General features: G+C 34.8%; 2 protein-coding genes across 3 annotated transcripts; both read left to right on the forward strand.

Moving 5' to 3' along the window:
* The first annotated feature begins 431 nt into the window (after positions 1-431).
* On the forward strand, positions 432-2,867 carry LOC110798806 (photosystem I subunit O). Its single transcript, XM_022003998.2, has 4 exons — positions 432-593; positions 689-764; positions 2,347-2,526; positions 2,611-2,867. Exons 1-4 carry the CDS (start codon positions 494-496, stop codon positions 2,699-2,701), a joined length of 447 nt encoding a protein of 148 aa, XP_021859690.1. The 5' UTR covers positions 432-493; the 3' UTR covers positions 2,702-2,867.
* Positions 2,868-5,973: 3,106 nt separating this feature from the next.
* On the forward strand, positions 5,974-9,156 carry LOC110798811 (uncharacterized). Of its 2 annotated transcripts, XM_056829182.1 has the most exons (4): positions 5,975-6,717; positions 6,874-6,963; positions 7,066-7,167; positions 7,508-9,156. In XM_056829182.1, exons 1-4 carry the CDS (start codon positions 6,487-6,489, stop codon positions 8,816-8,818), a joined length of 1,734 nt encoding a protein of 577 aa, XP_056685160.1. In that variant the 5' UTR covers positions 5,975-6,486; the 3' UTR covers positions 8,819-9,156. The 2 variants fall into 2 exon arrangements, with proteins under 2 accessions (XP_021859697.2, XP_056685160.1); XM_022004005.2 differs by having other exon boundaries at positions 5,974-6,963.
* Positions 9,157-13,067: the final 3,911 nt, after the last annotated feature.

Below are 13,067 nucleotides of genomic sequence, written 5' to 3' on the forward strand. Positions count from 1 at the left end.
TAGTCAAAGTAAATTATATGAATAGTGTAAAAAGTCCAAATGTTGCGAGTATTAAAAGACGGAGGAAGTCCAAATTACTTAATATTAATAGAATACTCCGTATAAATAAATTTAACGGGTTGGATACGGTCTGGTTATGGGTTTCATATTTTAACAACATTTCGGGTATCAGGTCGGGTTTGCTTAAAGTACAGGTCGGTTTCTCAGGTCGGGTCAACTTTTGACAGCTCTAGATGTAGCTATGTAGGAATGTAAGATTGAGGTCTTGTGGGTGTTAACAATTTCTGGTTAGAAATGGCATATGTCTCTCTAAAAGTCCAAAAACTTAATACTTTATCCACAGAATCCACGTGTCCGAAGACCATTGAACAGATAATCATCCAAGAAATCTTCACTCTAACGTGATCCACATCAGATGTAAAATATGTTAATATCTGGCTTTGCCAAATTGGAAGCTGTCTGAGTGTTGATCAAAAGAGAAAAGACCACAAAAATGGCAGCTAACAGTAGTTTTGCAGGCACTTCAACTGTGGTTGGTTTGGGCACCACCACTCTCTCTCGCTCTTCCGCCAGATCTACGGCCTTCACTTCAGGTAATTAACGCTAATTATTGATTTCTTGGATTTTAATTAATTATTATATTCACTCGTATTTGTTGATGCAAATATATATATGCAATGTATTTCAGGCTTCTTGAAGTCTAAGGTCGCAGCAAGGAACCCTCTAAGCCTAGCCTGTGCTTCATCCGGAGGAAGATTTACATGGTAACTTATCAATTCCACCTTAACTTTACATTTTTTAAATAACTACTTATTGTATCACAACTTAAACAACTTTGTACATGAATATAGTGACCAGAAGCTCACATTCAAGCTTGACCGATAACCTAAACAACTTTATACAATATATTGCTTTTATTGTTTTTTTTACGAGGAAAGAAAAATAGGTGGAATACATAACTCGCCCTTTCGGATGAAATATAGTGATTGAGATAAAAAAATATTGAATCGGTGATGACTGCTAATTCAATTATGATGCACCCGTTTGTTTTCAACATTCTAACTTTTACGGGGTGCTCGTGAACGATTGTTACACAAGTGTATATATATATGCATCTGTAAAAGTATCATAATTTTTTTTTGTCATTGAGTTTGAATAATTTATTTTAGGAAAATTTATAAATTACTACGTAGCTGTAATGGTTAAATGTTACCTATTTTTCTAACAATTGATCGATGTCAATGGCTACTATAGTCGATATTTTGGCCAATTAGTCTACTAAAAACATTATATTAATCCTTAAATATAATTTAATCATTCTAAGTAATTAATAAAGTTAAAATCCCAAAATTAAGTCTCAAAAATTACCCAAAATTAATTTCTTTTTTTCAAAAAAAAAATCCATAATGATCGATCGGGGAAAAAAATACCGAAACCCGAAATTAAATCCCGATTAATGTTTGTAATTTCAGGATTTTTTAAATTTTTTGGGGTAAATTCGTGTACTTTTGGGATTTAATTTTATTAATTAATTAAAATGATTAAATCACAATTAAAGGTTAATTATGATGTCATTCATGGATTAATTGTCTGAAAAATATGGACTAAGATATCAATTGACATCAATGGTTAAATAGATAGTAATTGACAATTTCTAACAATCTAGGTTTTAATTGATAAATTCCTTAACAACTTATGTAGTAATTGACAAAATTTCGTTTCTTTTAATTGCAAAATGGGATGCTGCTTGAACATTTTTATTTGGGTTGTTATTTCTCATTTGGACTTGATATTCATAGTTGAATAATTTTTTTTTTTGCATGATTCATTGAAATGTATTGAACATATAATTATTAGTGGACATAATTGACTGAAAATTCGAGGTTGAGCCTGAAGTTGACTATATTGAGTTTTTCGGTTGTACACAAACAAAACAATACTACATTTGGCTTCATCAACTTATATTACTAGTCCTTTAAAAAAAAAACTTATATTACTAGTATTGTTTTTGAAATATATCTTAGCTTCTGCATTGGCATTTGTATGATTGTATCTACTTATAAAGGTAAGTTATACTGGTGCATTTGATGGCATTTTTTCTTGGTGCGAATAAGCCACAAGGGCAATATAAATTACAAATAGGGGCGGGGAGATTCGAACTTGAGAGCTATTGTACACAAGCCCTCAGTCTTAACAACTAGGCCAAGACATCATTGGTTGCATTTGATGGCATTTGCTTTGCTCTTATCGCTTATCGTCATTTTTGGTTAAAGATCGAAAAGAGTGGGTATGTATAGTTTAGTTGGTGACATAATACTAAGATAAAATTTTGTGTAACATATATAGCTTTGAAAGAAATTGGCTAAGGAAAGACTTGAATGTGATCGGATTTGGGTTGATTGGGTGGATAGCTCCATCAAGTGTACCGATCATAAATGGTAACAGTCTCACGGGTCTCTTTTTCTCAAGCATTGGGGAGGAGTTGTCTCACTTCCCCAGTCCTCCCGCCCTTGCTTCTCAGTTCTGGTGAGTATATATCTTTGCTTTATACATACCAATTAAGTATACAACTACATTTTTGGGTTATTAATTTGAGATTTATGTTAATAGGTTGTGGTTGGTACTGTGGCATCTGGGGCTGTTCTTGTGCCTTACTTTTGGGCAGATTGGGTTCAAGGGGAGGACTGAGGAGTACTTTTGACTTCATTCTCTTTTTTTCTTCTTTACATGAAATCATCTACTCTACTTAATTATTATGTAATTATGTACCATTACTACTATGTAGTAGAAGTATGTACTATCTCTTACCAAGTCCTTGTTTGATTAATCAGAATCATCTACTCTACTTATTACGGAGTATGTAACAATCTCTTGCCTGTTTGCTCCAGATTCATCTTCTCAACTCTCAACTCCCAATCCCACGCAATTAACTCAAAATTTCATTGAAAATTGTCAGTATAAATTATCTACCTATAAGTTAAATAAATAAGATCCTGTGTCATCTTGGACAAATTAATTATTATTTAGTACTTATATGGCTACATAAGCGTGACATATAAACTGATGCAATATAGCTACATAAGCATGTACTCTACGATGAATTCAACAAATGTAGGAGGTCGTTTGACGCCTTGACATTACACAAAAACCATCATTTTTTACCCACCTTTTACTATTACTCCATCCGTCCCGGAATACTTGACATGTTTTTCTTATCGGGCCGTCCCTTAATAATTGACCTGTTTCTAAAAATGGGAATATTCTAACAATATTATATTATTTCTCACTCCACCCCTATTAACCCACCTACCTCCTACTCCATACAAAAAATAATTAAAAATTCAACCCCACCTCTTAACCCACCTCCCACTAACTACATTAAAATAATACCCCACTATCAACTACTACCTATTAAATTAAATAAGTCAATTCAAGTCCCTTAAACTCTGTGCCGGTCAAACCGGGTCGAGTATTCCGGGACGGAGGGAGTATATCTTTACTACTCCCTTCGTATTTTTTTAAGAGATACACTTGCCTTTTCCTGCCGTATTTTTTTAAGAGATACACTTGCCATTTTTGGTAACTTATCAACCCCACCACCTAATTAAATAATATATCTACTACACTTTATGACCCACCATCCAATTAAAAAATAATTTTACAACTACACCCACCCCACCCCCACCTCCACTTGTTCAAAAGGACATGGTCCCCAATGTACTTATTTATTAAAATATCTACCCCAACCCCACTTCTTTTATTCTTCGTAAGACCCGTGCCCAACCAAGTGTATCTCTTAAAAAAATACGGAGGGAGTATCTATCTACCTATAATTATATACTAAAAGACAAATCAAGAATGACAAATGTCATCTCCTGGTGCGTCCTTAGTTGTTTTTTAAACTAAATTATAGCCCGTGCGATGCATAAATTCTATTAAATTATTAAGTGTTAAAACAAAACTCCTAGATATACCAACTCCTATGTAACAACATTGTCATTTTACAACATGCATATTCATTTAATTAATTAATTAATTAAATTGTGAAGTTGTGAGGTATTATGGACTATTTGATAAGGGACACCAAAAATATAATTACTAAAATGCCCTCAGCTCTTCCCTTACATAATAGAGATATTCACATACTACAAACTCAAATCAGGCAAATATATATCATAATGCCCTATTAACTCAAATTAGGCAAAAATCATAATGGCCTTAAATGCAAAATAAAAAACAAACAAAAAACTTTGTTACATGCGTTAGTCTAAAACGCCCATATTAACTTATATCACACTAATTTTAAAATATAATAAAAAGATAAAAGGTGAAATCAGTAAATAGCCCACCAAAGGTGAAACGACATGGGAAAAAAACAGAAATAAAAAAGAAAAGCATAGTAAAATGCTTAATTACAGCAATATTGTATCATAATTGCCAATTTGGAAATAAATTAAATAAATTAATCATTTTTATGCTTAACTCCGTAGTACTTAATTGTTTATGACTTATTACAAGAAACACCTTTCAAAAGGAATCTATCGACAATCTAGCATTTTTTTCTTTGATAGTGCATGTCGTCATCAATAAAACCCGAAAACGTATATGACCAAAGAAATTACGCTTTTTATATAAAAAATTATACATATTTATTTTTTAAACCAAAATCGTGACGAATAACATAACTTTTATTTGACAACAAAAATCACGCACAAATTTAATTGTATAGATATTTTTAACAATTTTCTTAACTTTTCGACCATGCATTTGTGATGAAATCTTCCAATAGGTACTAAACCATTGGTTAAAATACTTTCTGAAGAAAAATAAAGATTTAGTCATTCTACGATAATAAATATTGATTTATTAATTTTGGTTTACATGCATTCTAGTTAACCTCCACGCACGCATAGCGTGCATAAAATACTAGTATAAAATAAAGCATTACCAAGTCATTAGCAACCTATATAGAGAGTGAGCGATGTTATTAAAGTTGAAGATTAAGGCCCACTTCTTTTAATGAAAAATAATTTTTTATGGAAAATAATTTTCAAAGGAAATTAGTTTACCTTAAACAAAATGAAAGGGATTAGGGTAGAAATGCGGCATACATTCTTTTCAAATGGAAATTTGGTTTTTTATTAGAGAATGTTGTTTTCCCTTTGGAAAATTGTTTTCCGCCCTTAACAAAACAAACAAAAGACAATGAGAAAATCATTTTTAGGAAAAATATTTTCCGCCAAAATAAACGGAGCCTAAAGATAGATTCTCTTTATTAGGAAACTGTAACACTTATTTGAATTGAATTTATTGGACCTCAGCTGAATATAAGAATGTAAAATCAAGACAATAAATTTGTTAGAGATGCTTGAAATTATACGAAGTTATTGACCTGAAGAAAACAAAGGAATGCACCATAATAGAGATTAGCGAGAGCAAAGGGAGGATGCAGATGACCCACTGAAGAGTAGATTACAAAACAATAAAAAGGAAAAAATGTGGGGTATGGGATTGGCCTTAAGTTTAACTGTCATATTTTTATTTTGAAATCCAAAATACCAGCGATGATTTCTGATATCCCAACTCATCCTCACACCAAAAAAATTCAATATTCATCAGACCTGGTGGGACCCAAACCCTCGTGGCCTGTAATATTTCTGCCCTACCCTGATCTTGGCTCTTTGTATGGAGTAATATTGTTCCGGTGTTGAAATAATGGGCTTCGTATGAAGACCCTTTCGGTTTGTGTTGAAGATCGATGCTAGTGACTTTGTCATTGTGCAGGTGAATTCAGACACAACTCATTCAAAGCAAGATCTTGAACACAAACCGAAAGGGCTTTTATACGAAGCCCATTGTTTCACCCAAACAATTAACTCGTATGTATGTTGTTAGTTTGTTACCTTTTAGAGAGAGAGTTAAGAGGAAGAAATGAAATACGTCGAACCAGGTCAGTCAAGAATCAAGATTCAGACATCAAAACACAAATACACATGCACGTCTCCACTCTCCTATTCATGGCTTCATCGCTCACGTGTATGCCACGTACTCCAACTCAGCCAAAGGCTAAAAGCCTTAAACACACAATACGTTATGAGTTAACAGATTTAACACCCTTTAACTTTCTTTCTTTTTTCTTTTTTTCTTTCTCTCTCTCTCACTCAAACTTTGGTTTAATTTCCCTCTCAAGTCATCCAAAACAAAGCAAATTAGCTTCCAAAAGATCCTCCCTCGATCAACTTCCATTCTTTCAAAAGGTTTCTATTCTAATGTAGGGTAGCTTAGGCCCCATCTTATTTACCTCCTTTAATTTACTAATAATATTTGTTTAGCAAATCCGAGGTTATTTAATTTGATCGATCTTATACACTTTTTATAGATACATAATAATCAAACCAAAGGGGGTTATGATCTATTCTAACCAAGTTGGGAAGATATCTGAAAATAGCTAGAGATAATAATTAAGTGAGATCATTGTTGACAATAATGCCAAGGAAAAATCAACAAGATAGGAAAAGTGGTGGTCATTGCAAAATCAGGAAAAGAGTGTCGTCATCTTCATCATCTTCTTCAGTTGTTAACAAGAATTATAAGTTCAAAAGGGCTATTTTGGTGGGGAAGACTACAACTGCACCGCCCCCGACTTGGAAACTAATGATGGCATCAGCTTCAGAGTCACCATTGCAGAGATTCCACAATTTTGATGGTAATGGATCAGTTAAGTGTATTGCTGAAAACAATTATTACAACAACAACAATAATAATAATAATAATAATAATAATAATAAGGGGAAAGAGGGTATGTCAGCAAGAAAATTGGCTGCTACTTTGTGGGAAATTAATGGCTTACATTCACCTGCTGGACTCAAACAGAAAAATTTTGAGGAGAGGAGAGTTAGAAACAATTCTGACAGAGTTGGCAAGCTCTTTGATGCTGATCCTCATACCCCTGTTTATGATCAGGTCATCCTAATTCTTTTTCCTTTTTTCTTTCTTTCTTAACAATTACTTGGTATTTGTTTTTCAAGTTTTGGCTGTGAGTAACAGTGTTTTATTTGGCAGCAGATTGATGGATCTAAAGTGGGAGGTCACAGGAGAAGATCTTCAGCAACTTCGCAGAAACTTCAGATTACAGAGTTTATCACAGGAAAACCCAGTTCCATTGAGGTAAGACTATTATCACCAAACAAACAACTTCACTTACTTTTTATTTATTACTCTGAAATCTTTGTTTTCACATTGATCTTTACAAATTACGACTCTGACGTAATCTCTCAATTAGTAGTCACCTTCAACAAAGATGTACATTCTCGATCGTTGTCAATTATACTACTATAGTACTCTCTATATATGATGAATTTATGGCAACATTTTGATGTTTTTATTTTTCTTTAATTAGGACCACTACCACCCTTTGATAGTTTAGTCAGTTTTGGTGTATAGTGTGGTAAATGGGACAATGAAAGAGAAACATACATGTTTTGTTGATCTGATCTCAGCTATGCAGGTAGCAAGTCACATGGCAGGACTAGGAGAAAACAATATTAGCGTCAAAACCCGATTGAAGGATGTTAATAACAGCCTAATTGCCTCAAAAGAGCTTGTCAAGGTGTTATTCCGAATTCTATCCCAAGAGGAACAACATTCATCAAGGATAACCTTAGTATCGGCTCTAAGAGTTGAGCTTGATCGAGCAAGACTCCAAGTAGACAAGTTGATTCAAGAGCAACGGTTTAATTGCAATCAAATGGATGCCCTTTTGAAGCAGTATGCTGAGGAAAAGGCGTCTTGGAAGAGCAGAGAGAGAGATAGAATTCGAGAGGCAGTTTCATCCTTAGCAAGGGAGCTTGAGATAGAGAGAAAACTAAGGAGGCAAGCTGAGAGGCTGAATAAGAAGCTAGGTTCGGAGTTAGCTGATACAAAAACTCATTTCTCTAGGGCAATGAAGGAGCTTGACAGTGAGAAAAGGGCTAGGGAGATATTAGAGCAAACTTGTGATGAGTTAGCTAGAGGGATAGGAGAAGAAAGAGTTGAAGCGGAGGAATTGAAAAGAGAATCAGCCGAAGCAAGAGAAGAGGTTGAGAAAGAAAGACAAATGCTTCAACTGGCGGATGTGTTGCGAGAAGAAAGAGTCCAGATGAAGCTTGCTGAAGCTAGGTATGAATATGAAGAGAAAAACACAGCTTTGGAGAGGTTAAAGAGTGAGATTGAAACTCACTTGAAAACTAAACAAAATGGACATGGTAATTTTCTAAACAAAATGCAAATGGGTGCACTGGAAAATGGACAAGGTGAAGTGGATGATGGGTTGGGAGAAGGTGAAGGTGAAGGTGAAGGTGAAGGAGACTCAGGAGATAGCGAGCTTCACTCAATCGAACTAAACATGGACAACAGCAGGAGCTATAAGTGGAGCTTTGCTTGTGAAGCAAACACTCATGGTGATTCCAGAAGGGGATCAACGGATGAAGTATTCAAGGGAAGGAGATCACTTTCTGAAAAAATTCAGTGGGAAAGCATTTGCCTGCAGAAAAATACTTCAGATGGGGGAATAGAATGGGACTTCACTGCCAACAACAACCTGGGAAATATTATTGGATTTGATAAAGGAAAATCAACCGAATTTTGTCAAGATGCTACAAGAATAATGGAAGACGATGATGACTCATACAAAAGGTTTAACTCAGTTAAATCTCAGAGATTAGCATCCTGTCAAGGCTCTGCTAGTCCAGCAACCTCTACAGAAAGTTCATCGCGATTGAGGGAGGCATGTAATGCTATCTTGCAAGATTTAGCATCAAGGAGAGGAAACAAGATATGATTGCTGGAACTCAGTACATTATAACAAATTACAGACTTTGATTTAAAAATATACTCCCATGAGATATGTTTCGTCACTTACGTTATAATTATTACTATTGTTTGTTCTTCTCTATTTCACCAAGTCTCTACTTCAATGTGCTTCCAGTTTAGTAAGTCTTTCGTGCTTCATATAACACCTGTAAAATTGAGAAAGAGAGACATTTGCTCTTGTATTTGTCATACAAATTTTGTAGCGTTACACTATGTGAATACAATTCTTGTTCAATTATACGTATTCATATAGTTTAATGCAATCCATTTTTGTTGTATGATTCCTACTGATGTTTTCTTTGTTGAGTTACCATTGGCGGATAAGATTTACTCGCAAGTTGAAAGTAGAAAGGAAAAAGCAAAAGAAAAAGAGTTGCTGTAGATTTGAAGTAAAACAATGTTGAAAGATTCGATCTACCCTGAAATTGAATGGACGAGCATCAGCCACCTCCAGGCCCCAGTACCTTACCATAAAGGGTTTTAATAAACTTAAATCTAGTAAAAAAAAAAAATGAAAAAAAAAATGTAATTATTAGATAAATGTGGTGCAATAATTGTATTTAGGTGAATCTGGTTCTGGTGCAATAATGTAAAGACAAAGGGGGCTAACTGCTGTTCTGCTAATAAGCTAATTGTATTTGGAGTTGAAAATCATAGAATCATGTGCACCAATGACCTGGATGTTTTCACTGCATTCTTTTATTCTTCTACAGACAAAAATTAAGCATTTTTCAAAGGGGATCATGTCATCATTTTGAGACTCATCTCAACAAGAAGCAACATGTGGATGGTGAAGCACTTCATATTTAGTATTTCAGCCGCGGCGGTCAAACCACATTGGAGAATCAACAGCAGTGGAGAGAACATGTCATTGGAAGTTTACAATAGTAAAAGCCATCTAAGATCATCTGAAATAAACACATGTTAAGTCCTCTCATACTAATTAAGACCAGGAAAATGAGTAGACCTTAAGATCTCATTTGATTTAGACGACTTGTTGTGGCTCTCTCATTGTCTGAGAAAAGAGCCTCAACCTTATCCAACACTAACTTGAGTCCTCAAATAAATGAAAACCACAGTTACAAACACTTGTAAGCTGAAAGGATAAAAAATAAAATAAAAGATCTTCCAACATCCCTTAATAAGTCCAAATTTGGTGGCATTCCCCTACATGCTAACAACAGAACAAATCAATGAAGAACACAAGCAAAAAGGACAAACGCATGAATTTCAAATGATGAACGAAGAATATTAAGAGAAAGATTAGAGCTATTATTATGGAATGAAGTCCCACTGGATGCGACAGCAATGATAAAGAGAAGTCGCACCTTGTTGATGATATTCCAAGTTGTTCATGGGATTCTTCTCTTGGGTGCTAGCAATTCACAGCACCACATATATTTTCAATCAACACAACCTTTTATTTTAGACATTATATCCTGCAAAACCTGGCATGTGATCTGATAGTATCATCAGACATAGCATCATCATAAGCAGACGACAGTTGTGCAGAACACGGTCTACACGGACGGAGATGGACAAGTTGATGAAATTATCATTCACCAACAACTGTACATGCAAAGATTACACAAGCAGCTTGGTACAACTATGCCTCCAACTAACTAACGCAATTCAGTATCAGATAACTTGATTCATAGAACCTTACAAAACACACAATTAAGGGATTTGGATCTACTTCAAAATACTCTGTGAACCTTATCAGTCATGATGATAATAGTTTACAAGAAATACCAAAAATACTTCTTCATAGGCCATCGCTAAACAATAACAAATATTCAGATGAATCAGCACCAATAACCAAATCCACTTTTCTAACTGACATGGTGCACAGGACACATGTTTTCAGATAAAAACTCAGGTGATGCAGACAAATGAATGAGCATGAACGCCCCATGAAAATGGATGAGAAATAATCTGAAGTAACAAATCAAGGACACTACATGACAAAGATACTTGATTGACACAAAGATTACAATTCCTCGTGCACAAGATTCACACAGGGTTTAGCCTTCTCAACCTTCAATAAATTGGAAGTCACTGCTATGTCAGACATGATCTTAAGATACCAAGCAGTCGGGTCAAATTCCTTCAGAGTCCAGGAGGATCTGCAGAAGGTTAGGGCTCCCATACTACTATGTCCCCAAGTAACATAAACATGTAATTAACTTACAGATGCAGCTCGGCCATAATGGACTATCTTACATAGTTTCTGGTAAATCTGCCAAATTAAAAAATGAAAAAAAACAAAAGAAATGATGATTACAAGGGACCTGCATTGGAATGTCACGGTTGCAACAAGTTCAACTAAAATTTCTAACAAGCTGCCAAAGGGTACAGTGGAGAAGAATGGAACAGTCAAACATAAAGGATACAAGTACTTAATAAATCACTTGTATGAGAGAACACCCGTTTTGATTAATATTAGTATTAGTATAGTATAGACTATTTGTTGCCTTCTTTGCAAACCAATTGACCTCCATATTTTCTTCCCAAAACAAAAGTAGCACTTTGCATAATTTTAATGTATCACTAGCAGAAGTAATCAGATTCAATTCTCCAAGGTTATGAATCAGTAAACCAATGTAGAAATAATGACAACTTCAGGCAGTAACCCAAAAAGAATTAGCCAGGATAAATGAAATAACAATGTGAAATCTATTTCAGAATTAAAAGAAAAAACAATGCAGAGACGACAACATAGGGAGTGGAAACTAGAGTAACAACTTCTATGATTCTACCATCTGTCCTGTTCCATCCAATATGATGGGATTCTAATGCATTAACTGTTCATTTTCACCCAGGAAAACAATCAAGAGTCCTTTTTCTTTATCTGGTTATTTAAGGGGCCAAAGCATCTGTCCTGTGGAGAAAAGAAGAGGGTACAGGGAAACCAACCAAGAAGCGAATTCCAACTCAAACAAAAAAATTGGTCTCAAAAGATGGAGAAACTATCACCAATTACCCACCAACCAGAGATGCAGTTGACAACAATGAAACTCCTACCTTAATAATTGGAGGTGAAACACTAATCAAACTGGTATTTGATTATGACAATAAAACTCCCAAGGTAGTGAATACACAATGAATTAACAATCATTCAATAATCCACTGATGTCCAATATTCAATCATGGCTTCCCATGAATTGATGGGAAATAGTTCAAGTATCAGATTTTCAACAACTACAGAGCTTATCCGGGAGATAAAAACAGAATAAATGGACAATAAGGCAATGACAATGTGAATAAGCCAAATAGCCAAGGGTTCTAGATCTGGGCCAGGGTCGTTTAAGAATTATGTTGATAGCTCTAAAGTTACTTATCTACTTCTTCATATTAGAGTTAGAAAAGGCAGAGTCAACTGTGAATAAAAAAGAAACAAGCCACTTCACTGGATTTGACCAAAAAACCAGAACGTTATCTTTATATATACACTAAGCATACAGCTAGAAGGAAAATTGGCAATTATGGGGAGCTATCCTAAATATAACTGATGAAAATTTTAGAATGAAATTTTACTTCTTTTCGCAATGGTTCAATACTCAAGCAAAATAGTAAAAAATATATAACCAAATCTAATCAACTCAAAACAATTCAAATACAATAACAAGACCTTATCATCAGTAAAATATCACAGGCCATTCCTACAGCCATCCATTTCTAGAGTTTTTCAAAGAGAAATCAGATTCTTGTCAGGAGCTCTTCTTTCTTCCCCGTCATCCTTTTTGCTTTTGCGTGTGTTTGAGGGTTGGATGAAGGGTGGTCAGTAAGCTGACGCCTATATTAGTATAAACACAAACAGAGTCGGTTATTACTAAACGTTTGGAAGCAAGATTCTACATATAGGGTTCATCATATGATCCCACTCTTGGCTTAACCTTTGCAGCTTGTAACCCTGCTAGGGGTCAACTCCCTGGGGGCTTTCTTTGTTGGATGTACAGTATATGCAAATGTAATCAAATTTAAGTCTCTAGCAAAGCCCTGTAAATATTTTACAGTTAAGCATGGGTTTTTATAGCATAATATCTCATGTCATAAAGGACTATTATGAAACAGGCAATCAAAAGCAGATACACCAACGACCAATAAATGTGATCTTTATATGAAACCACATTAAAGTAAGTTTCTGCAATCACGACCATACCCGATTTACAACCTTTCTGGTTAAGTAACCTAACCCGGGCGTCCACAGTGAGCTC

This window comes from Spinacia oleracea, chromosome 5, assembly GCF_020520425.1.
Source record: "Spinacia oleracea cultivar Varoflay chromosome 5, BTI_SOV_V1, whole genome shotgun sequence".
NCBI classification, from domain to species: Eukaryota; Viridiplantae; Streptophyta; class Magnoliopsida; order Caryophyllales; family Amaranthaceae; genus Spinacia; species Spinacia oleracea.